The 26,503-nt window shown below is 35.3% G+C and overlaps 1 protein-coding gene and 1 long non-coding RNA gene across 3 annotated transcripts in view; one reads left to right on the forward strand and one right to left on the reverse strand.

Annotated features, from left to right (window-relative positions):
- The window catches only part of LOC131155043 (uncharacterized), a 15,233-nt gene extending 2,492 nt beyond the window's left edge, over window positions 1–12,741 (reverse strand). The window contains exons 1-2 of the long non-coding RNA XR_009136742.1: window positions 11,890–12,741; window positions 11,712–11,784 (exon numbers count right to left, since the gene is read on the reverse strand). This is a non-coding gene — a long non-coding RNA (uncharacterized LOC131155043). The remainder of the gene's footprint in view (window positions 1–11,711; window positions 11,785–11,889) is intronic.
- On the forward strand, window positions 12,627–25,290 carry LOC131155042 (protein NONRESPONDING TO OXYLIPINS 2, mitochondrial). 2 transcript variants are annotated; one of them, XM_058107940.1, is made up of 3 exons: window positions 12,627–12,849; window positions 13,169–13,287; window positions 24,933–25,290. In XM_058107940.1, exons 1-3 carry the CDS (start codon window positions 12,701–12,703, stop codon window positions 24,938–24,940), a joined length of 276 nt encoding a protein of 91 aa, XP_057963923.1. In that variant the 5' UTR covers window positions 12,627–12,700; the 3' UTR covers window positions 24,941–25,290. The 2 variants fall into 2 exon arrangements, with proteins under 2 accessions (XP_057963923.1, XP_057963921.1); XM_058107938.1 differs by having other exon boundaries at window positions 12,701–12,849; window positions 13,169–13,329.
- Window positions 25,291–26,503: the final 1,213 nt, after the last annotated feature.

The following is a 26,503-nucleotide window of genomic DNA, read 5'->3' on the forward strand; positions in this document are numbered from 1 at the left end:
ACATGCAAGTATGGGTTAGGAAAATAGTGTATATTAACATGAATTGTATGCAATAAAATCAACATCTCTCTCTCTCTCTCTCTCTCTCTCTCTCTCCTCTCTCTCTCTCTCTCTCTCTCCCTCTCTCTCTCTCTCTCTCACACACACACACACACACACACACACACGAAGAATTTGAATAGAAATAAAACAACAAAATAGTGCATGTTTTTTTTTTTTTTTTTTGTTTTTTTAGAACTCAGGGGGCTCCAGCTGTTATTGCACCACATTAGACACCCTAGTGTGGCACCAAATAAAATAGTGCATGTTGATATGTGAGTTGGGATAAGATTATTATCCTAGAGACAATATGGTCTCTTTAAGTGTAATACAAAGAAATTTCCTTTTTAAAATCAAATACACATTATTTTAGTCATCTTGTTTTATTGACATGTTGATAGCGAGAAAAATAGTATAAAAATATAAAAAGAAACATTGTTGTAAGTAAAAACATTGTAGCCTTTAAATAAATATAAAATATTGACCTTATAGGTCATTTCCCGTTTTGATAATGACAAATGACTTTGTATCTTATCAGTGCCTTTGTACAGGACTATTCTTAGCACACCATGACAAGATACTATTGATGTCATAAGAGAGTTCAATGATCACACCATTTGATGGCTTTTGGAAAAGCAAATTGAAAAAAGACTATAAGTTTCAATTTGTATTTGCAATTTATATTTGTTGGTATGTAATATTATGAGTTGTAATAATTGCATTACATGCATGATAAGTTGCATAAGCTCAAGACCATAGATTGACCTTAGACGTTGGATTTTTAGGGTTAACTCTCAAGACCATAGATTGACTCTAGGTCCCCATAAACACTTCATAAAAAAATCTTCTTTAACTTAAAAGTTATACTATAAGTAATAGGGGTGAATTCTAATAAGAATCAAACCCTAAAATAATAATTGAAAGTCACTCAGTCGACTGAACCAACTGGTTATAATCAACTCAGTCGACCGAACCATTCAGAGGTCAACAGATTAACCTAGGATCAGTCGATCAAACATATTATGAACGTATCTTTCACAGTCGACCGAACTGGCATGTGTCCGACCTCTAACTACTTAGTCGACCGAACTTATAGGTCATTTTAGATTTGGGTCGACCGAACTTAATGAGTAGCCAACCGAATCAAGTCCTTTGTCACTCCTTTAGTTTAAAATCTCCAACATGCAAGTATGGGTTAGGAAAATAGTGTGTATTAACATAAATTGTATGCAATAAAATCAACATCTCTCTCTCTCTCTCACACACACACACACGAAGAATTTGAATAGAAATAAAACAACAAAATAGTGCATGTTTTTTTTTTTTTTAATGTTTTTTTAGGACTCGGGGAACTCCAGCTATTATTGCACCACATAAGACACCCTAGTGCAGCACCAAATAAAATAGTGCATGTTGATATGTGAGTTGGGATAAGAATTATCCTAGAGACAATATGGTCTCTTTAAGTGTCGAGTAATACAAAGAAATTTCCTTTTTAAAATCAAATACACATTATTTTAGTGATCTTGTTTTATTGACATGTTGATAGCGAGAAAAATAGTATAAAAATATAAAAAGAAACATTGTTGTAAGTAAAAACATTGTATCCTTTAAATAAATTTAAAATGTTGACCTTATAGGTCATTTCCCGTTTTGATAATGACAAATGACTTTGTGTCTTATCAGTGCCTTTGTATAGGACTATTCTTAGCACGCCATGACAAGATACTGTTGATGTCATAAGAGAGTTCAATGATCACACCACTTGATGGCTTTTGGAAAAGCAAAGGGAATAAAGACTATAAGTTTCAAATTTGTATTTGCAATTTATATTTGTTGGTATGTAATATTATGAGTTGTAATAATTGCATTACATGCATGATAGGTTGCATAAGCTCAAGACCATAGATTGACCTTAGACGTTGAATTTTTAAGGTTAACTCTCAAGACCATAGATTGACTCTAGGTCCCCATAAACACTTCATAAAAAAATCTCCTTTAACTTAAAAGTTATACTATGAGTAATAAGGGTGAATTCTAATAAGAATCAAGCCCTAAAATAATAATTGAAAGTCACTCAGTCGATTGAACCAACTGGTTATATTCAGCTCAGTCGATCGAACCATTCAGAGGTCAACAGATTGACCTAGGATCAATCGATCGAACATATTATGAATGTATCTTTCACAGTCGATCGAACTAGCATGCGTCCGACCTCCAACTACTTAGTCGACTGAACTCGTCGGTCATTTTAGATTTGGGTCGATCGAACTTAATGAGTAGCCAACCGAATCAAGTCCATTGTCACTCCTTTAGTTTAAAATCTCCAACATGCAAGTATGAGTTAGGAAAATAGTGTATATTAACATGAATTGTATGCAATAAAATCAACATATCTCTCTCTCTCTCTCTCTCTCTCTCTCTCTCTCTCTCACACACACACACACACACAAAAGAAGAATTTGAATAGAAATAAAAAAACAAAATAGTGCATGTTTTTTTTTTGTTTCTTTAGGACTCGGGGGACTCCAGCTATTATTGCACCACATTAGACACCCTAGTGCGGCACCAAATAAAATAGTGCATGTTGATATGTGAGTTGGGATATGATTATTATCATAGAGACAATATGGTCTCTTTAAGTGTCGAGTAATACAAAGAAATTTCCTTTTTAAAATCAAATACACATTATTTTAGTGATCTTGTTTTATTGACATGTTGATAGCGAGAAAAATAGTATAAAAATATAAAAGAAAACGTTGTTGTAAGTAAAAACATTGTATCCTTTAAATAAATATAAAATGTTGACCTTATAGGTCATTTCCCGTTTTGATAATGACAAATGACTTTGTATCTTATCAGTGCCTCAAGTGTTTGTACAGGACTATTCTTAGCACGCCATGACAAGATACTGTTGATGCCATAAGAGAGTTCAATGATCACACCACTTGATGGCTTTTGGAAAAGCAAAGGGAATAAAGACTATAAGTTTCAATTTGTATTTGCAATTTATATTTGTTGGTATGTAATATTATGAGTTGTAATAATTGTATTACATGCATGATAGGTTGCATAAGCTCAAGACCATAGATTGACTCTAGGTCCCCATAAACACTTCATAAAAAAATCTCCTTTAACTTAAAAGTTATACTATGAGTAATAGGGGTGAATTCTAATAAGAATCAAACCCTAAAATAATAATTGAAAGTCACTCGGTCGACTGAACCAACTGGTTATATTCAGCTCAATCGACTGAACCATTCAAAGGTCAATAGTTTGACCTAGGATCAGTTGATCGAACATATTATGAACGTATCTTTCATAGTCAACCGAACTGGCATGTGTACGACCTCCAACTACTTAGTCGACCGAACTCATAGGTCATTTTAGATTTGGGTCGACCGAACTTAATGAGTAGCCAACCGAATCAAGTCCTTTGTCACTCCTTTAGTTTAAAATCTCCAACATGCAAGTATGGGTTAGGAAAATAGTGTATATTAACATGAATTGTATGCAATAAAATCAACATATCTCTCTCTCTCTCTCTCTCTCTCTCTCTCTCTCTCTCTCTCTCTCTCTCTCTCTCTCTCTCTCACACACACACACACACACACACAAGAAGAATTTGAATAGAAATAAAATAACAAAATAGTGCATGTTTTTTTTTTTTTTTTCCTGTTTTTTTAGGATTCGGGGGACTCTAACTATTATTGCACCACATTAGACACCCTAGTGCGGCACCAAATAAAATAGTGCATGTTGATATGTGAGTTGGGATAAGATTATTATCCTAGAGACAATATGGTCTCTTTAAGTGTCGAGAAATACAAAGAAATTTCCTTTTTAAAATCAAATACATATTATTTTAGTGATCTTGCTTTATTGACATGTTGATAGCGAGAAAAATAGTATAAAAATATAAAAGGAAACATTGTTGTAAGTAAAAACATTGTATCCTTTAAATAAATATAAAATGTTGACCTTATAGGTCATTTCCCGTTTTGATAATGACAAATGACTTTGTATCTTATCAATGCCTTAAGTATTTGTACAAGACTATTCTTAGCACGCCATGACAAGATACTATTGATGCCATAAGAGAGTTCAATGATCACACCACTTGATGGCTTTTAGAAAAGCAAAGGGAATAAAGACTATAAGTTTCAATTTGTATTTGCAATTTATATTTGTTGGTATGTAATATTATGAGTTGTAATAATTGCATTACATGCATGATAGGTTGCATAAGCTCAAGACCATAGATTGACCTTAGACGTTAGATTTTTATGGTTAACTCTCAAGACCATAGATTGATTCTAGGTCCACATAAACACTTCATAAAAAAATCTCCTTTAACTTAAAAGTTATACTATAAGTAATAGGGGTGAATTCTAATAAGAATCAAGCCCTAAAATAATAATTGAAAGTCACTCAATCGATTGAACCAACTGGTTATATTCAGCTCAGTCAACCAAATCATTCAAAGGTCAACAGTTTGACCTAGGATCAATCGATCGAACATATTATGAACGTAACTTTCACAGTCGACCGAACTGGCATGTGTCTGACCTCCAACTACTTAATTGACCGAACTCATAGGTCATTTTAGATTTGGGTCGACCAAACTTAATGAGTAGCCAACCGAATCTAAATATAGTCGACCGAAACCATGAAGAGGTTTAGAATCGCCTAAATATAGTCGACCAAACTTATAATTCAAATTTGACACAGTCAACCGAACTCCCAAATATAGTCGACCGAAACCTCTCAGGTTTGACATTTTTACTGCCTGTAAAACAGGGTTATTTTTAATTAAACATCATTAAACAATTTTCAAAATACCCTTGATGTCCCAACTGGTTATAATTTTATGTATGTCTATATATACCACTTCATTTGGATGGATTAATACTAGATTAGCAAATATAATTAGCACAAATTCTCTGAAACTCCAAATACTCTTTTCACCTCTTACAAGCCAAAAATCTTATTCTTACTTGTTCTTCTTGCTAAAATTCCTTTGGTAAGAATATTTTAGAGATTGTTCATATTAGCTTACACTCTCAAATTGTTTGATTGATATTTTTTTTTTTTATTGAGAGCAAGCTTGAGTTTTCCTTGGTGATTTAAATCATAAATCTTCTTTGAGGAAAACTCTCTAGAGCTTGTGTGTCTTGCATCTTGGTTGCAAGATTCAAGGGCCTGTTGTTTTGTACCATTGTGAAATATATTTTTCAACAAGCGAGTTCCAAATATCTCTCACACTTATTTGATAATCTTTGAGATATTTGCTTGTATTCTTGAGATCTTTTGAGTTTGCAACTTGTGATTAATACATACATTCATATCTTAACTCAAAGATTTATTCATAACACACTCACACATATTGCTAGATATATTGACATTATCTTGAGTGTTGTTATATTCAAACTTCATTGAGCTTATACATTCATATCATTTTGAAGTGCAATTGGTTATATTAATTTCATTTGTACACATCTGCCTATTGAAGAAGCACGCATATTGTACAAGAAAGTTGTATTGCTTATCTGTTGTATTTCAGGCGTGACCTGAAGGGGTGTTGATCTAACTCGTAAAGATTGTTGTAAATGTTGGGGTCAGCCTTGATAATCTAACATGGGATTCTCCTTGCCCCATAAGTAAAAGGTATTGTATCTGATGTTGCTCCACCCGTTAAATGAGTTTTAGTGGAATCTTCTAACTTGTGAGCTGCGACGGGAGTAGGCACAGTTGCCGAACCTCGATAACACATCTGGTGTCATATTTACTTTATCTGCTATTTAGATTGTGCTTGCTTGTTTTAAATTCATTTGAAGCATATTTATCCGCTTATTTCAATACATGCTTAGATTGCCCTTAGGTTTGTGAAATACTGCTGCTGGATAGTTGACCTAGGAAGAAAATTTGAAATATCCAATTCACCCCACTTTTGGGATTACACCAAAGTCAACATAAAAATAAAATGACATTCTTAATAGACACTTGGCAATTGTATTATTTTAGAACAATGAAAAAAGTAGGAACTCCTATTTAATTTTCAATGATTCTCTAAAAGTTCTAAAATTTTGGAAATCAAAAGCACATGAATAATTTTTTAGTACATGAAAATTATTTTCAATGTGGCAATACATGGAAAGAATTATCCCCAACCCATCTACATATGAACCTTTGCGGTATACAAAAATTATTTCTATTCTTCTTGTTGACTTTTAGCTGATTTAAAAAAAATTATAAACTAAATTTTTAATTTTTAATTATTTTGATAACTTGTTCCCAAAATGCTTTAATATTCATAATTAATTTTTCTAAATTAAATCATTTACTACATACATAATATTTAATTTAAAATTTTAAAATAATAGTGTGAATTTAAAATATAAGAACAAATATCTATAAATTTCTTTTTTTTTTTAAAAAAATAATGAAATTTCTTTAAATTTTGTTTACAAATTCTTAATTGTAATGTAAAATAATGAATAAACTACATCAGCTTTGCTAGTCGTCGGTTGATTGCAATAAAATCGCTCATCAAAATAGCTTAAAATAGCAAAAAAGCCGATATTAGACTGTCTTTATTTTCTATCTTTTTAAATACAAATACCAACAAAATTAAAAATAATTTAAAATTTTTATACTTTTCAAAAAGCCCTTTCTACCAAGTAACCAACCATCTAGAACATCTTTAAAATCAAGAGCAATTTACCCTGCACAAATCATGAATGATAGCAAACATGGTATATATAACATGGAACAATTGCCAATACCACAACAAAAGGATAAACTAATCCTCATCAACTCCTAAATACTTGTAACTAAAACCCTTCCACATCTTCCAAAACAAATTCCTGAAGTAATTTGTAGAAACTCTAGGCACCAATTTCTTAATCATAACACCAAACCCTCCCCTGGCCCCACCCCACAAAAAATTTAAAAAAAAAAAAAAAACAATCCTCGTTTAAAAACATTATTCAAATCTTCTCCCACCCCCTCATAGTTATTGACAAAAGCCAATTTAATCAGCTTCCTGCTCAACCAATTGTCTTTCTTCCTCCTGCTGTTCAGTGAAATTAAGCCCCAGAGAATACCCCAGAATTTGTTTTCTTAGAAAAAGAATTTTCTTAAGAGAAGAAAGAATATACAGAAGGATACACCCTCCCAGGCAGACAAAAAGAAAAAATAAAATTTGAAATCATAAACAAACATTAAATAAAATAAAATAAAATCAAGCTAATAGAGCCAACCAAATTGACATATCCCGAATATCACAATCCGTCCTTGGGTATCGAGCGGTAGACATTTCATATCGATTCTCAGTACAACCCCCTTGAGATGGCAAACAAAGTCTCCCTACAGTTCTGTTCACAAAGTCACCTTGAGATAATATCAATCTCCCTACAGCTCTGTCTACAAAGTCACCCTGAGATAACACTGATCTCCCTACAGTTCTGTCTATGCGAATCTTCAAACTAAGACCCTTCATATCAAAACCTTTCAACACAGTTTCCAACTAATTAGCCTCAATCAAAACCTTCCCAACCAATAACATGTCATTCGCACACAACAGATACATCACCCCGTTGCATCCTATCACCCTCTTCCTCATTGGAAGTCTCACCAACCCCCATACTTGGTACTTATGCAATAACTTCATCTCCTCCACCATAGCACTTATTTATCTATTTTTTCCTTTACCATCCACTGCAACTTGAAAAATAGTAGGAACCTTAGTGCTGGTAGTAATGAATGCATAAAATTCTAGAATGTCAAATTGATATCTGAGTGGTGGTCTGATAGTACATCTGGGCGCACTGTGATTCTGCTGATCTCCCTGAGTCGAAACTCCCTACAATATGAATAATATCATCTCTGCCCTGAGTTTGTTGCTACACTTGCATCACATGCCCATTTATACTATGATACTGTTGACCCAAGATAGAACTCCCCGCATTTCTATCTTGAGTATCTAACTCCACTTGAATTACATGTTTGCTATCGCCACCGTTTACTGACATTTGTTTCTCTTATTTTACCTAAGTATGCTGCCTCCTGGCTTTCTCACCAAAAATCATGTCTTCGATCACCTCTTTGTTTACCCCAGGATCACACAGCTTGCACCCACCTTTCTTATACACAAGAAAGATGTACTGTCCAGATATAACACAAAGTCTAGATCCTCTATCACTAGAATAGTGCATTAGTGGACATCCACTCACACCTGAGTAGTCTACCGTAAAATCTGCCCACAATTCACCTGCAACTCTCCCATTCAGTGATACCTTTGGCGATCGGTCACACAAGAAACGCGTCATACTCACCGACTTCACCAAGAAGTACTCTACAAGCCCTGCATATAACTTGCCATGCTCACAAAACTTCTTGAACAAAATTAGCGTACTCAGTCCCAATGTCTAACTTGAGGATTTCTCTCCTGGTCTAGTTCTCTACCTTAACCACAAGTTAAACCTGAAAAACACATCGGGTTTATGCCACATGAGATAAACCAAGACCTTTCGTAATAAACCTATGAAGAACATATGTCTGTCTCGTGATACTATTCTCATCGGTCCTTAAACATCTGAATACATGTAGTCATCCATTTGTCATAACCGCATATGTCATAGAACATCTGACTCATATTCTATAGCTGCAGTTCCACCTACAACCGTATTGCCCTGCAGTGCATAGATATTTCCCGCTATCTTTTCTCCTTTCATCACCATCAAGTCGCCTTCACACACTTTCATTTCCCCGCTTTTAGACTTGTAACTATATCCGTTACAATCTAAAGTGCCTAATGAAATTACATTCTTCCTTAGACCCGGTACATACCGTACATCATATACGGTTCTCACAATACCATTATACATTTTGATTTTGACATTTCCAATACCAATTATTTTGTATGAAATATCATTTTGCATCAAAACACAACCAGTATTAACTGACCTGTAGGTGTTAAACCATTTTCTATTTGCTGTCATGTGATAAAAGCATCTGGTATCTAGGATCCAAAAATCATCCGTGAAGCATTCCGAACCCGATGAAACACATAACATATCACCATCACTGCTCTCTGAGTCTCCTTCCACTACATTTGCAGATTTTGACGGACCCTTAGACATATATCGGCTTTCTAGGTTTTGCCAAACTAATGCCGGAGAATCCTCATCCATGACGTGATACAATATGTCATTAGTCAAATAAAGTCGGATGGTTGATACAACCTTTGCCTCCAATTCATTCCAAGTCGCTTCATCTATGTCTTCCGGTTGAATTCCATATAAGGCCTTCACCATGCCTTGCTGCACCAAAAGATTCTTCACCCTTCTCTACCACAAATTGAAAATCTCGGTTCCATCAAACTTGACAACATCAAATTTCACAGATGAAGATCCATAGAACATTACAACAATTCTCTAATATCAATTTGTTGTGTAAAACTCTTAAATTTGCATAGCGGAATATATAGTTGTATGTAAAGAATCAAACACAAAATGCAGCACTTTAATGGTTAATATACAGAACAATCCACAACCACAACAAGTATATGAAACCAATAAAAATCACAAAGACACAAGGAATTACGTGGTTCAGCAATGCCTACATCCACAGGAGAAAATGACAAGGATTCACTATCTTTTTGTGTAAATTACAAGAGTAATACAAGAACCTTTTCAATTCTCACAATCTACATTAACCAACACTCTAAATATATTAGATATGACATATATATATATATAAATATATATATATATATATATATATATATATATATATATATATATATATACTTCTCAGAGGTTTTCCCTCCAAATCCCAATCATATTAACGTTTCCCTTTCAAAATTTGAAATATGCGTTGGGTGTCTTGAGCCAAACCGTCGATGGTTAAAGCCTTACCGTCAACGGTTTCCCCTTCTGCTACTTGTTTCCTTCATGCTTTTTTAGATAGAATGTATTTTGTTTGAAATCTTGCTCCAAACCGTCGATGATTTCCCCTGCTGCTGCTTGATTCCCTTCATGCTTTCCCTTTGTATATGCTATCCACTAAGCATGTGAACCACAAATCACAACAAAATTAAGGTGCAGCAAGGCAAACCATCGACGGTGGCCCTATAACCGTCGACGATTTGGGGCAGTGTCTGAATGAATTTATATTCTATCTGAAACTTTTGGGACCAAACCGTCAACAGTTTGGTTCAGGATGCCCAAAGCAGATTTCAAATATTGAAAAGTAAACATTAATATGGTTGGGATTTGGAGGGAAAACCTCCAGGAACTCCATATATATGTCATATATGATATATTTAGAGTGTTGGTTGATAGTTGTTGAGAGGATTGTATTATTCTTGTAATTTACACAAGAAGATAGTGAATCCTTACCATTTGCTCCCATGGATGTAGACATTACCGAACCACGTAATTTCTTGTGTCATTGTGATTGTTCTTACTTTCATTTACTTGTTGCGGTTGTGAATTGTTTGTATATTCACCATTAAAGTGTTGTATTATGTGTTTGATTCTTTACATGCAAATATATATTCCGCAGTGTAAATTTGGGGGTTTTACACAACAACTTTGACTTGGGGCCAGATTATTTTTTTCGACATCAGGTTGCTTTTAGCAGTGTTCGTTTCTCTGATTTATGATGAGATTGGTCATTGTCATAGGTCCCCCATGATGGTGCAATAGGGTGTTTCAACAGGCAATAGAATGGACTGTTAGTTGTAAGATTTGTTGAAAACTATGTAGAGGACTTTGGTGATAGAAGACTTGTAGCAGTTTTTATATTTATTGTTGTGGGAAGGCCTTGTTGAAAGCCTACGACGCAGTCACAGGTTGTTGCATCTACAATTGAATCAGGATTAATAGTAGAAGCTGAAACTGCCATTGACAAGTTCAAGCGTCATTACTTGGACTTAAGTGTTTGTCTCTAGTTGGTAAATGGGAGGCGGTCCCAACCTAATGTCCCAAGTTCAAGGTGGAGCAACGTGTTTTCGATTTCTCTCTGAACAAATCAAATAGCTTGTTCCATAAGGACCAAGCCATAGAACAATGAATGACAGCACAAGCATGTCTCACCACCATCATACCACATCACACACTCAAAAGACAGCCTTATAAGGCGGCCTTCTGCTCTCTAACAAATTGTTCATATCAACTCTATGAAGTATTGCCATCCACAGAAAAGCCGTAGTCTTAAAAGGAACCAAAGTCTTTCCAACAACCATTGGCATGAGGAAAAGAATGTGACGATGAGACGGATGAGAATAAAAAGAATTGCATGAAAAAACACCAAAGAATCCAAATCCCAAACCCTGACAACCCCACAATCAAAACAACGAAATGACTCTAAAACTTAAGCAAAATAAAAAAAAAGAAAAAAGAAAAAAAACAAGCTGGTCCTCGTTTCTATGAACCAAATTTTTATGAAAGTGAAGTCACAAGAAATAAGGGATAGGTGATATGATGAACATATAAAGGAAATTTTAATATTTGAATTCATGATCGCTTTTGGATACACTATGACCAAAGTATAACAATGTGTTCTACAAACTGTCGATTCAATTGAACAATGGAAAACAATTTATACCCTTACAATTTTAGCATCCATTTTAAAAGTTCTAAAACAAAACAAGCAAAACGGCTAACCTTCTTCTTTAGCTGAATAAGAAGGAAGCAAGACTCGGACTCCACAGCTCCTGAACGCCAGAACAGATGCAAACTGGAAGATTGGAAGCCCATAAAACAATCTCAAATCTAACTCCAAAATAATTAATAGAAGAACGACCTATTAAAAATCAAAAAACAATAAGAAAAGGATAGTAACCTCGTTATTCAGAACGAATCCATTGAGAGATGAGAAACCATGAAACCCTTATAGTCAAAGCTAGTCCCCAATGAAATTTGACAACCTCCAAAGAGAAATAAGGAGTCGAATTAGCTCCTAAACATGCGATTGACAGCAACAGCTCACAAATCCAACCGAGCAGGAAATCAGAACAGGCGAATTGCGGATGGACGTCATACCACCCGGCCGAACAGTACTAGCTCCTACAGGCTCACGTGCCGAACGACACGCGTCAAGACGACACGCGAAAGAGACCAGCCACCGCCGCTCGCTGTCGTTACCCGCTCATTTCACTTGTCTTTCACTGCTTGCCACCGAACCCAAATTTGAAAACCATCGACGAAAAATACAGAGTTGAATTTGGGAGCAGGCAAATAGCAGCAAGAGCACCATACTGGCAATTGTGTGTGAGGTTAGCTATGCTCGGTTGGATTTGATTTGAGAGTCTGAATGGTGGAGCAGGTACGGGGCTGCGATTTGTCTTAGGGTAGAGGAAGGACGAAAAAATCGCAAGAGGGGTAGGTGCTGCCCTCTGTCTTTGCAAGCAGAGTATTTGGGGCAGAGGGTGTATTTTGGCTTCTATGCAATAAGAGAGAGAGAGAGAGAGAGAGAGAGAGAGAGAGAGCAGTAATATCGGAGCTGGACCGAGGACTTGGACAACCATGCGGAAGTCACGTGCTTCAAGATATAGTATAGTATGGATAGATTAGGCCCCAGGCATAAACCCTTCGCAAAACCCTCACACCCGGCCTACCTTCGTTTCCTGGCCACTGACTGAGCGTGTTAAGAAATGGCTTGGCGCTCTGGATCACTTTCTCGATCGCTGATCTCCACCGCGAGGGCTTCATCTCTCCGGTCACCGCCACCTCTTCCCCGCATCCGTCCTCCGCTCGTCTCCGCACCTCCTCTTCGCTCCCGCCGCCTCTCCGTCGCTTCCAGGTTCCCCCTGAAACCCTAACCCTCCGGTCCGTTTCTGTGGAAACCGAGGAACATAATTATATTATTTTAGCCCTCAAAGAATGACAAAATCATCTCACCTCAGCCATATTGTACTGGACTCCTTTTTTCTCTTTAAATCCTCACTGAGATAATTGTAGTTTTTTTTGTTTTTCCCCATTTCCCCACGTTTACTGGCGCAATCAAAGGGAATGTAAATTCCTCTTGTGATTTGAGTTCAAATGCTTCCTTTTTGGTGAATAGATGCTTCTTTATTCTTCTTTTTTCTTATTGGCGTTCGTCTGTCGTTTATTTTGTATAGGAATTTGGGGGAACTAGGATGCACCCAATCCCTTATGCCGCTGCACAGCGTGGTAGCTGCAGCACGCCTGACATTACATCTGGCCGTCAACGCTCGGGCATGTTGCGAGCTGTCTCACGGTACCTTCTGCCGCACTTGTCAGGATCGCTAGTAGTCTCTTTGTGAGTCTTGCTGTTCTAGGACAGAAGATAGTTGAATAGGAAATACAAAGAGCGAAATGGTTATTGAGAAATATTGCCCTGCGCGTGCAATGCCATGGTGACCACATTTTTCTTCCCAATTTTTGTTTTCTGAAGAATTATAAAAATTTTAATCTATTTATTTAGTTTTTCAAGATTTATATTAAAATATAGAAATAAAATTTTTGTTTATGTGCAAAATAAATTTTATTTTTTTATTTTTAGATTCCACAATAATATATATAAAAAAAAAAAAGACAATTTGTTTTTCAATTATATGAGGTATTGTTTGGTGTAGTGGATTTTTGCGCTTAAATTTAAATTTGTGTGGATTTGAAAGAAATTCAATATATAATCCATACAAATTTCGCGCTTTTATATGTAAAGTAAAAATTAGAAATCTAAAATAATAATAATAATAATAATAATAATAATAATAAATAATAATAATATTTTCAACTTTTTTTTTATAAATTCAAAAAATTGGAAAACAAGGTTGCATTTTTGTAATTATTTGAAAAATTAGAAATAGAAAATACAACTATTCTACAAGCAAATTGTTGTTCATTTATTTGGACACAAATGTTGTAAAAATAAAAAAAATTAGCTTTTTATTTTTTTTTGTAATTTTTTGAAAAGCTAAAATAGAAATGAAAATTGTTAAGAATAAGCTAGTATCTAGTTTAATCATTTGTTTGGCTAATGGAAGGTGGATTAAGTTAACCATTTCTGAATTTCTGAAGTTATTCTATAAGAAATAATTGGGATTGGGATGGATAGGGAGACTGGCTGGTGAATGATGCAAAACTGTAGGATTGCTTTTATTTTATTTTATTTTTTTCTTTCGTTTGCTTTTTTTTTTTGGGGGGGGGGGGGGGCATATTAACATGAGTTCTGACTTGTGATGGAATTAGTTTTAATTGTTTTTGAGTGAATGCAGAAATATTTAAGTGAGAACTATGTAGAGAATATAATAGTAGAGATTCAATCAATTGAATGATGTTTAGCCTTATTCGTCATTCTTGTAATGTACCCTATACTGTTACTCGGCACATGTGTTCCTGAACTTTTTATGATATTTGATGGCTAGGAGTTGGTTTCAATAATCCACAAAAGCTTATTCTATGATAGAACAAGTCTTCTTAATCGATGAGCTTCTACATGAGAATGTGCCATTTTGGATTCTTTTCAAATTTTACATAATTTTTTGTTAATTCTTGGATCATTTGTTTTGTTTTTCTTCTTCTTGATGGACATGCTTCTTAATGAATTTCACTTTATGGACTGAAAAAAAAAAAGGAACATCTAAAATATATATAAAAAGTCGTAAAACTATCAAGCGAGCTCATTAACATTGGTATCAGCGTTCAAGCCACATTTTGGTTCATTAATATCACAGAGGTTATCACATGTGACTCCATCAAGCTCTTCATTGTGTATTTTAGGTACTTTGGGGTTTGTAATTTTTTTAGTTGGGATTATTTTGTACTTATTTGTGTTAGTTATAGTGTTGGGTACATAAATAGTGTGCTTGTGTATTGTATGGAACAATTAGCAGTTGTTAAATTCAAATCAGATTTCGTGATTGGTTTTCCTTCTCTCTCTCTCTCTCTCTCTCTCTCTCTCTCTCTCTCACGCGCACGTTAAGTTCTCCCTCTCTTTCATCTTTTTCCTCCTCCCTTATCTGTTCTGTTCTGTCTAGCCTGTCTCTCTTTATGTTCTGCTTCTATTCCTGCCCTGATTTCTCAATTCTTCTGTCATCTGCTGCCCAGCAGCCTTCTTTCTTCCCTCCTCTCTCTTCTCTCCCATAATTCTTTCAATTCCCAAAAGTCTGTTCCCATTGTCAGGCATTTGTTTAGGTGAACAGGGTACCATAACTATTTGGGAGGAAGAGTATTCAAGGTTCCTACAATATCAAACATCTCAACAAGCATCTTATCACATTGCATCTTTTGCTCAGAAGGGTAATCCTATAGTTTGTATGTCATTTGATATCTCTTTCATTGGTCTTTGGATTATCAACTCTGCTGCTACTGACCATGTGACAAGTGTCATCAACTTTTTTTCCCTGCTCTCCACTATTCTAAATATTTACCTCAAGTTATCATTGCTAATGAGTCCACAATTATAGTTAAAGGGATAAGAACTGTAAATCCTACTCCATCTTTCTTTCTTTTTTTTTATACATTCCGAAGTCCCCATTCAATCTTGTGTCAGTTAGTAAGCTTACAAAGGCAATAAATTGGTATGTAACCTTCCTTCTTGATTCTATGATTATTTAGGATGAAGACAATTAGTATAGGACACGAGGCTCGTGGATTCTACTACTTTGAGTCGCTCTTTTCTCCCATTGCTTGCACAGCCGCTGCTACACTGCTTCAAATCCATTGTCCCTTTGACCATTCGTCCTTGGATAGATTAAAACATCTAGTTCCTACCTTGAGTTCTTTGTCAAGTCTTGAGTGCGAATCTTGTCAATTGGCAAAACATCATCGTGTTCCCTTTGCTTCCCAAGTCAACAAACGGGCAAATAGTCCTTTCATGCTCGTCCATTCTGATGGTTGGGGTTCATGTCATGTCATGTCAAAATTGGGGTTTTGATCCTTAATTACATTTGTAGATGACTACTCCAGGATGACTTGGTTGTATTTAATAAAAGATCATTTTGAGTTGTTTAATATCCTTTGTGCCTTCCATTCTCAAATAAAGACTCAGTTTGATATGTCAATCAAGATACTTAGTAGTGATAATGCTAAGGAGTACTTCAATACCCAATTTAGTACTTATATGACAAATTTTGTTATGATTCATTAGTCTTCTTGTGCTCACACTCGACAAAAAATGGAGTTGCAAAACGGAAAAACAGATATATACTCAAAGTCACTTTTACTCTTATTGTATCAGATGAATGTCCCTAAAGTTTTTTGGAGTGATGTTGTGCTCACTGCTTGCTGTCTTATTAATAAAATGCTATCCTTTGTCCTTGGTGGTAAAATCTCATGTTCAGTTATATTCCCTAAGGCTCATTTGTTCTCCCTTCCTATTTTTATATTTGGTTGTGGGTGTCTTTTATCCATGAATTAACTCTAGGAATGGATAAGTTGTATCCTCGCGCTATCAAATGCATTTTTCTAGGTTATTCCCATACTCAAAAGGGATGCCAATGTAATAGTCATATTTTACATCGGTTCTTTGTCTCTGCTGATGTCACCTTTTTTGAGTCTACACCATACTACTGTGGTACCTTGAGTTTTGTTGACCTTAATGAGTCCCTTCCTCTGCCTTGTCTTCCAGATCCTAACCTAATATCTATGCCCAATCCCCCAACATCTTCATCCAATTTGATTCCTTCTCGTCGCTTGGATCATCCCAATTTTTAGGTATACGGCGGCTCAAGGGAGGAGAGTCTCCTCTAGCTTCCAATTCTATGCCTTTAGTTCCCTCATTAGATGATCTTATTTCCCAAGATTTTGATCTGCCCATTGCTATTTGAAAAGGTAAACATAGTTGTAACCAACATTCAATCTTTAATTTTGTTTGTTATGATCTCTCGTCACCCTTATATTATTGTTTTGTTAGTAATTTATCTTTTATTGCTCTACCAAAATCTATTTCTGAAGCCCATCCCCATTCTAGGAGGAGGAATGCAATGATAGAAGAGAGTGTGCTCCACAGGATAATGGTACTTGGGAGTTAGTGCGTCTTCCTCTTGATAAATGTATGGTTGGTTTTCATTGGGCGTACACTATGAAGGTTAATCCAGATGGTTCCTTGGCTTGATTGAAGGCCCACCTTGTTGTTTGGGGATATACTTAGGTGTATGGCGTAGACTATTCAGACACATTCTACCATCTAGCCAAACTCGCCTTAGTACGTTTTTTTATCTTTTTAGCCACCACCTCTCAATGGCCTCCGCAAAGTTAGATGCGAAGAATGCTTTCCTACAAGGTGATTTTCAAGAGGGGGTCTATATGGAGCAACCACTTCGGTTTGTTGTCAGGCTTAGTGTGTCGGCTCTAGAAGTCACTATATGGTTTAAAATTGTCTCCAAGGGCATGGTTTGGTCGCTTTAGTAGTGTAGTACTTAAGTTTGGCCATCAATAGTGTCTAGTAGATCATTCTGTATTTTATCATCATACCCCATCCAGAAGGATTCTTCTTATAGTTTGTGGGTGATATTGTCATTACTGGTGATGATGATCAAAGTATTCAAGCCCTAAAGCATTTCCTGTAGACTAAATTTCAAACAAAGGATTTAGGACCATTGAAGTACTTCTTGGGTATAGTAGTATTGAGATTTTGTACAGGAACTGTCTTGTCTCAGAGGAAGTATGTTATTGATCTTTTAGATGAGACAAGGTTGTTGGAATCTAAACCTATTGATACACCCATGGATCCCAATAGTAGGTTATTGCCATATATGGGTGATTTGTTGCCTAACCTAGGATGGTATCGAATACTTGTTGGAAAGTTGAATTATCTTATAGTCAGTTGACTAGATATATCCTTCGCAACAAATGTGAATCATTTTCTTGATTTTTCAAGAACAAGTCATTGGGATGCAATAATTCTCATTTTGATATATCTCAACACAAGGTCTTAAATTTCGATTTTGACTCAAATTTTGAAGTTCCAGAAGTACAAAAATTTTGATGGAAATTTTGATTTCAATTTGAAAAAATAATAGAAATTAGTAGTAAAGCATGGAATTCTTTTATGAAACTTTATAAATGGTTAATAGACACAATAATTTAAGTTTTAGGACTAATATATTACAAGTTAAATACATTCATGTTGTATATGAGGTGGAAACGTTGTAATATAATGTGTATCAAACATATTTATAAAATAATGTGCATTAAACATATTCTCAATTAATACAAAATGAAATTCATAAATCATTTAAATATTATCTATTATACAAATAATGATAATTTAGACATGAATGGTTAGCTAAAATGTTGTTGTAATTATATTTTTTCATATGCTTTCGAAAGCCCTCGTAATAATTGTTTTGTTTCAAGAAAAAAAATAAAACAAATTAAGAGAGGAATTTTACTTCACTCCTAACGTCTCATTTGAATTCTGAGAAAATTTTATTTTGTAGTTAAAATTTTGACAAGTTTCGTTATAATTTCAAGATTTCGATAAGTTTTGGATGATTCGTTGAAATTTCAACTGAAATTATGTAAAACGGAAATCGACTGCCATTTCGATTTTGAGGGTGACAAAAATCGAAAATTTCGACAATTTTATGGAAATTTAAGACAATGTCTCAAAGGTGCACTAGGGAGAGTTTTCTTATATCAAGATTGGGGTCACACTCATATTTAGGGATATACAGATGCAGATTGGGCCGAGTCGCCTTCTGACCAAAGATCCACAATCGGCTACTGTATCTTTGTTGGTAGTAATTTGGTGTCTTGGAAAAGTAAAAAATTGTGGTGGCCAGGTCAAGTGTTGAGTCAGAGTATAGGGTTATGGCACACACTATATGTGAACTTGTTTGGTTGATGAACACGTTGAAAGAACTAGGTTTTCCACATTTTCAACCTATGGAGTTGATGTTTGATAATTGATCTGCTATTCATATTGCCTCCAACCTAGTCTTTCATGAGCAAACAAAGCACATTGAAGTTGATTACCACTTTATTTGGGAGAAACTTGTACAAAAGCTCATTACAACCACTTATGTGAAGTATGAGTTTCAGCTTGCTGATTTATTCATTAAGCCTTGGGAGGTGCTCGTGTGAAATTCATTTGTAACAAACTAGGAGCATATGATTTACATGCTTCAGCTTGAGGGGGAGTGTTAGTGGTTATTTAGTCATTTGGCATTATTATTATTTTTGGTTAGAGTTGTGTTAATAAGTATAAGGATAAGGTCATTGGTATTGTACTAGACATATAATATAAATAGAGGGAGAGACCTATCATTGAGTTTAGGTCTTCCATTTTACCCAATTATTCAATAGGTGCAAACAAACAATACTTATTTTTTGCACAAGTATATTTTTAGTTTTTTTTGCAATAAGTACTTTTTTTAAGTGGTTCCAAATGAGGGCTTACTTTGATGTGCTAGTCAAAATACTTTGTAATGATGATGCTAAGGAGTATTGCAGTACCCAATTCACTACCCATTAGACTTACTCTAGTATGCTCCATTAGTCATCTTGTGCCCAGCAAAGAGGAAAAATGGGCATATTCTCTTAAAGTTACCTGTACCCTATTGGACCAAATGAATGTCCATAAAATTTTTTGGAGTGATGTTGTGTTATGCTTACACTTCCAATTCCCATCAATAAAATGTTGTCCTCTGTCCTTGGTGGTAAATTGCCCTCTTTAGTTATCTCCCCAAAGGCTCCTTTGTTCATACTTCCTCCTATATTTGAATGTGTGCCCTTTGTCCCTCAATTAAGTCCACAAATGGATATGTTGGATCCTCATGCTGTTAAATGTAGGTTTTTAGGCTACTATTGTACTCAAAAGGGATATCAATGTTATTGCTATACTTTACACCAAATCTTTGTGTCTTCTAGTGTCACCTTCTTTAAGTCTATGACATAGCCATGCTGACGTTGATGGCCTCCTTCCTCTGCCTAGCTTTCTAGACCCAACCTATTCTCTCTACCCAGCCTTTCTGCATCATCTAGTCAGAGTCCTCGTCATGTAGATCAGCCTAATTTGCAAGTGTACACACCAAGATGACTCAAATGAGGAGAGCCTCCTCCAGCTTCTACTTTTACGCCTCTGTTTTCCTTGTTTGATGATCCTATTTCCAAAGGTGTTAATCTTCCTATTGTTGTTCAGAAAGGTACATGCACCTATCCCCACATCCAATCTCTCATTTTTTTTACTTTGATTTGTTGTGATCCTCATATTACTATTTTGATAGTACTTTTTTGCATTGTTGCTCTTCCTACATCCATCTTTGAGGCCTCATACAATTTTAGGATGAGGACTGCAATGGTTGAAGAGATACATGCGTTATAGGATGATGACCCTTGGGAATAGGTAGCTCTTTCAATAGGTTAGTGGTTGGTTATCACTAGGTGTATACTGTGAAGGTCAAACCTAATGGTTCCTTGGCTTCTTTGAAGACTTATCTTGTTGCTAAAGGATATAATCAAGTGTAAGATTTGAACTCTTCTATGTCATCTATCACATACTCCTTGGTCAACAAACCTACCTCAATTCTTTTATTCATCTCCTTAGCCATCATATGTCATTGGCCTCTACTTCACTTAGATGTGAAGAATGCGTTCCTACATGGTGATCTTCAAGGGGAGGTCTATAGGGAGCAACCATCTGGGTTTGTTGCTCCATAGCCCGGGGGCTTGGTTGGGATTAGAGTGTTAGCTCAAGAAATCCTTGTGTGGTCTAAAGTAGACTCTTAGATCATGGTTTGGTTGGTTTAATGCCATGGTACTTGGTTTGGACTCTGGAAGCATGTGGTATATCACTATGTATTCTATGGCTATGCTGTTTCAGGTAGGATTTTGCTCATGTGGATGATATTTTGGTTACTGGTAATGATGATTAAGGTATCCAAAGACCAAAGTATTTTCTACAAACTAAAATTTTGGCCAAAGATTTAAGGCCATTGAAATACTTCTTGGGCATAGAAGTATCCAAGGATCTCATATGGTGACCATTTTGTCACAAAGAAAGTATGTGCTAGACATTTTAGATAAGACTGCTATTTGGATTGGAACCTGTCAATGCACCAATGGATCCTAACAGCAAATTAGTGCCAGATGTGGATGATTTGCTAGCCAACACAAGACGATACTAGAGACTTGTTGTAAATTTGGAACCATGGTGACCTGGGCTGCTGCCCAACCCCCCCCCCCCCTTTTTCCAAAAAAAAAAAAAAAAATCTCCCAACCCACCACGGACCATGATCCGGATTGTGCATCTTATCATTGGTCAAAAGCATCCTGGATCGATGGGGGTCAAGATCCAAATCTCCACAAGTGTCGACCCATATTTTTTAGCCATTTCAAATAAAAGATCATGTGAGAATATTCATAAATTTCAAAAATCATGCCCGGGGGGGGGGGGGGGGGAGAGCTTCCTATGGCTGCGAAGCCTACCACAAGAGAGAGAAAGGGGTTTCCTGCAGCTGCAAACCCTACAACAAGAAAGAAGAGGGCTTCCTTCTGCTGCAAAGCCTGCAAAAGAGAGAGATAGATGTTTGAGTGACTGATAATTTTATTTGATTACAGCTGGTAATTGTTCTCAAAGTAAATTATTCAAAAACATACTGCAATCCAACATAGTGTGTTGACTAGTCGACCCAAAATAACCCTAAATTAACTAAAATTCTAAAATATTTAAATTTACTAGTTTAAAACAAGATCCTTGATTTCTAAATCTTTAAATAGAATATGGTTGCCTAGGATAATTCGCAAGCGATCCTCCATCATGATGTTGTCCGAGGGATTTCCAGCTACTACATTGTCTTCCAACAGCTGCTGGCTGGTTTTTAGGCCTACAGTGGTGCTAGCAATTCTCTACTATATTGTAGAAATGGAGTGGATTTAGGGTGTTAGGCTTTAGTTTGATGGTAGTGTGGCATTTAGAAGATGTTTGTTTTATAGCATCTTTCAAGATTCTTGGGAATGTGATGCCCATGATATCTCATTTCCACGTTGTTTGAGCATGGGAATCTGACATGGTGGGCATGTTCACATTCCTGGGAATGTAAGGATTCCCTTGGAACATCAGCATCCTGTTCCCACCTGCCCCATGAGTAAATTTAATGGGAATCATATTCCCATATGAATCCTATTTTTGGACTAAATTGCCCTCACTTTGGCTTTTGGACAATAATGCTCCTATGATATAATATAATTGCACTCTATTATTAGATTTAAAATAATAAATTACTAGTAAACTAAAAGTAAAAATCTTAAATTTGCATACACGTAAATTATTTTAATTTATAAATTAAAATGTTAATTAAGGATATTAATTATAAAGTTTTAATTAAAATTTATTGATTATTAATTAGGAAATAATTAATATTTTCATTATAAAATATTAAAATGGCAATTAAAAATATTAATTACATAAATTTTATTTAATTTTTTAGTTAGAATAATTAAAAATGATAATTACAAATATTAATCAGAAAAATTTTAATTAATTTTTAATTAGACAATATTTAAAATGTTCATTGAATGTGTTGATATTTTTGTTAATTAACATTTAATTGACATTTACAATTTATTAAATAAAAGTAATATTATTATTGTTTTATAAAAATTTAATATAATAGGTAATATATGGACACAATATATTCGATTAATTGATTATTAAGTGTTAGATATTTTACATTTATAATTGTTGAAAATTTTAGGTATAGATTTAATTAAGTACATATCTTAGTAGTTTTTTTGTGTTGAAAAGTACAATTGTTGATATATTCGTTACACATGTCAAGGGTATAATGGTCATCTTTTTGAAGTACCTTCTAAGATTCCCATGTTAAACCAAACATTGACAAGGGAATCTTATATGCATTCCTGGGAGCCTTACAATTCGAACCAAACAACCTATTCCCGGGAAAAAAAATTTCCGGGAATGTAATTTCATGGGAATATTTTTTATGCCGCTAACAAAACAACCCTTAGGGTTTAGGTCTCGGGACTATGCTCTTGCTTAAATTGGAAGACCTAATCACAGTGATAGGTCAATCCCTCTATATATAATGTATGCCAAGTTCGTAACAATCTTTACTAATTGATGCTCTAACTCATGCCTACTGACACAGCTACAGAACTCAGCAACAACACAGCAAGAATGCTAAATAACTAAGGTAACCAGAAACACTTCGAAACTATCAGAGCTACAAGCATGTTTTAAAGGAAATTGCTGACCTTTCTTTTCACATTCCCCCCCCCCCCCCCCCCTCTCCCTCCCATGCTGCCTCCACTCCCTCAGCTAAATATACTCCCTTTTGTAAACACATTAGTTGTCTTTTGTGTTCCCCTTCTTCTGAAAAGGATTATTGTAGCACTTCAAGCTTTGTCTTATTCTGCCTGCTGCACATACTTACGCGTTCTTCAAGTGTGTTGCTTGTCAGGATCTAGTTATAAACGAATGCTCCTCTACATGCATATATAAGTTAAAGATTTCTTAAATAATCCAGAGAGGGTGTGAGGTATAAGGAGAAACTCCTGTAACCAGTTGTGGTCTATGTCCTCTCATGAATCTTCTTGATGTAAAAGATCCATCATTTATAACTCCTGCAAGGACTGATTTTAAGTTATTGCCTGCTCATATATTGTAATATAATTGCACTTCTCCTGTTGTGCTTACACCCATTGAGTTACTCATAGGAAAGGGGAAATAAGGAAAGACTGAAAGAACCTTAATATGGCATTTTAAAGGTTTTTTTTTTTTGTTGTTGTAAATGTTTCTAAGGTCTCAAAAGAAACAAAAAGTGGTTATGAAAAACATTTTGAAAAGTTACTAGAAAATGTTTTTCAAAAATAAATCTTGATGGCAAATCTGAATGTGTTCTTATCTCATGCATTCAACTTTTGGTGATCACTGATCACCTCCTGAATTTGTGCAACTGATGACTTGCTCTGGAGCTTTAAAAAAAAAAGAAATTAAAATTAAAAAATGAGGTTTATAAAGATCTCTGCTATCTTAATGAAAGATTCAGCCTGGGGAAGATTCTTTTTCTTTTGTTTTTTAGCGCGCACATATTATTTTCCAAAAGTCTATGTTGCCTGGGATAGTATGTGTTGGATTTATTGATTATATCATCAGTTCGAGTTAATATTGATACTTACAGTGGTTCAAAATGTATGATGATTATGTTGGATTTATTGGAAGACTGGGCCTAGAGAAGTTTCCTTTTCTTTTTTTTGCATGCATGCATATATTCTTCTCAAAAACTCTATGTTGCATGGGATGGTATGTGTTGGATTTGTTGATTAAATCATCAGTTCTAGTTGATACTGATTCCTGGTACTGACAGTGGTGTAAAGCTTTCAGTGACCACCTCCTTTTTAACCTTTTCTTTTCCTTTTTTTTAAAGCGTTTATAAAGATCTCTGCTGTCTTTCTGGAAGACTGATTTTTTTTTAGCAAGCACTTATTCTTTCCCAACCCTCTTATGTTTTATGTGATAATATGAGCTGGATCTATTGATTAGATCATGAATTCCAGTTGATGTGTCAATAGAAATGTAACACTGTTTCAGAATTGTAACCACGGTTTTCCTCCGTCATAAGTGAGGGGTTTTCTAATAAAGTTAGGAGGTGCCATCCTCTTTTACCAAAAAAAAAAAAAAAAAGAAAGAAATGTAACGCTGTTATAGTGCCTTATATGTGTTTTGTACATGATGGATTGTACAACCTGGTGTAGAAAGGAATTTTGCAATGTTTAACAAAAGAAATGCTAAATGACACATGCTAATGGACATGTTGGATGTATCGATGGACATTTAATGCTGTAATTTTTCCTTGCATGTGTTTTGTGCATGATGGATTGTTATAATTACAAAATGACTTAAGTATATCTGATCCGAATTTCTCATATAGAATTTCTGCTGGCTTTATATTGTAGGTACTTGAACAAGCTGCTGGATCAGCACAGCTTGTGCAACAATTTACTGAGGCAGTCATTAGCAAGTCGGATTATCCTGGTTTTCTGGGAGCTTTCGGCTTTTTGATTTGTGGAAAAAATAATAAAAATATGCTAGTCTTTTTGGTGGAACTTGGAAACTGTAGAAGATTGATTTGTGTCTGTAGGCTCCTCCCTTTTAGTAATTTGTGCATACTTTGGCCTTTCTATAATTCTCAACATGTTCTTGTGTTGCCACCGTAGGCTCCTGTTTTTTATGAGCCTATACCAGTTCAGGGCATTACTTTATTTTATTTTATTTGCAAATGATTTCACATGAAGCGCCATTGGAATTCGGAAACACCATCTTGGCTGCAGATCATTGCTACTTTTGTCTTTTTACATTTTTGGCACTGGACAGACAAATGCTTGATGCTGCCTGTGGCGCTGTGGTTTGCTAATGCCAATGCCCATAACCGGCAGATCAAATGTGGAGATGTGAGCAAAATAATTGTAGTTGCTAATGGAGTTGCCCTGTTCTATCCCTGCGAATGAGACACGATGCCACATGACCAGCACATGGGCATTTCAGGTTGCTACAAAACATGAGGGGCTGTGCGAGGAAAGCATGTGTTCAATGGGGCCCTGGGGGATCCAGCAGTTGCTATATGCAAGTGGCTGTCTCTATTAGGTGGCTGATTGTTAAATCACCACCCTAAGTTTTTAGGGTTTTGTTAAGTGGAGAGGACCAATGATGAAGTAATCCATAATAGTGGAATACACAGCAAACTTTGGGTGGATGGATGCAACTTGATGCTCGGCTGTCAACAGTCCATGAAACAAATCCCTTGTTTTTCCCCCTCTATATTTTGAAAAGCAATATCGGCCGTAAATGCATCTAGATATTTGTGCAAGCCACTCCTGGCTTTGCACTCGTTCAGTAATTCTAGTTCAAGACTAGTTTTAATTATCTTGATGAGGCTAGCTCAAAATTTCACTATATTACTTACGAGCTCAATCAAATTTTTGTTATTTTCTATATATTACTCAAGAGTGATATATTATATATTTTATGCATATATTACATGCTGCATTTATATATTAGTATTATTTTATATTTATATTTATTTTAAATCTGGTTGAGTTACTTATAGCCAAGTCCAATTTGAATTTCATGATTTAATTTGATTTGAACTATTGAGTTAATATTTTTTAGTTGGATTTGAGTATTCCCTTGTGTCCTCTATAAATTATATAATGTTTAAGTAGCAGGGCTTTGGCAAGAGGGATGCCCCAAATGGTTTTCTTTTTAGGTAGAAATGTTTTTCTTTTATTGAGTAGAAATGCTTTTCTTTTATTATTTTTGGTGGTGGTTAAATTGCCGCTCAGTTTCTCTGAAACTGCGACGGCATAGGCACTGTTTGGAGTTGGATGAGATTGGGATAGAGATGTGGTGCTGACACAGAAGTTAAAATAATAATAATGAGAAATGGTAATGAAGTGTTTGAAAGGACATGATGGTGGAGACATCTGCAAATTGTCTAATGGCCTCTTCATGGATGATTATATAGGAA

Source organism: Malania oleifera, chromosome 5, assembly GCF_029873635.1.
Source record: "Malania oleifera isolate guangnan ecotype guangnan chromosome 5, ASM2987363v1, whole genome shotgun sequence".
NCBI classification, from domain to species: domain Eukaryota; kingdom Viridiplantae; phylum Streptophyta; class Magnoliopsida; order Santalales; family Ximeniaceae; genus Malania; species Malania oleifera.

Coding starts and splice junctions, on each gene's coding strand:
- LOC131155042 (XM_058107938.1), top strand. CDS start 12,701: ATGGCTTGGCGCTCTGGATCACTTTCTCGATCGCTGATCTCCACCGCG. Junction 12,850..13,168: donor CGCCTCTCCGTCGCTTCCAG/GTTCCCCCTGAA, acceptor TATTTTGTATAG/GAATTTGGGGGAACTAGGAT.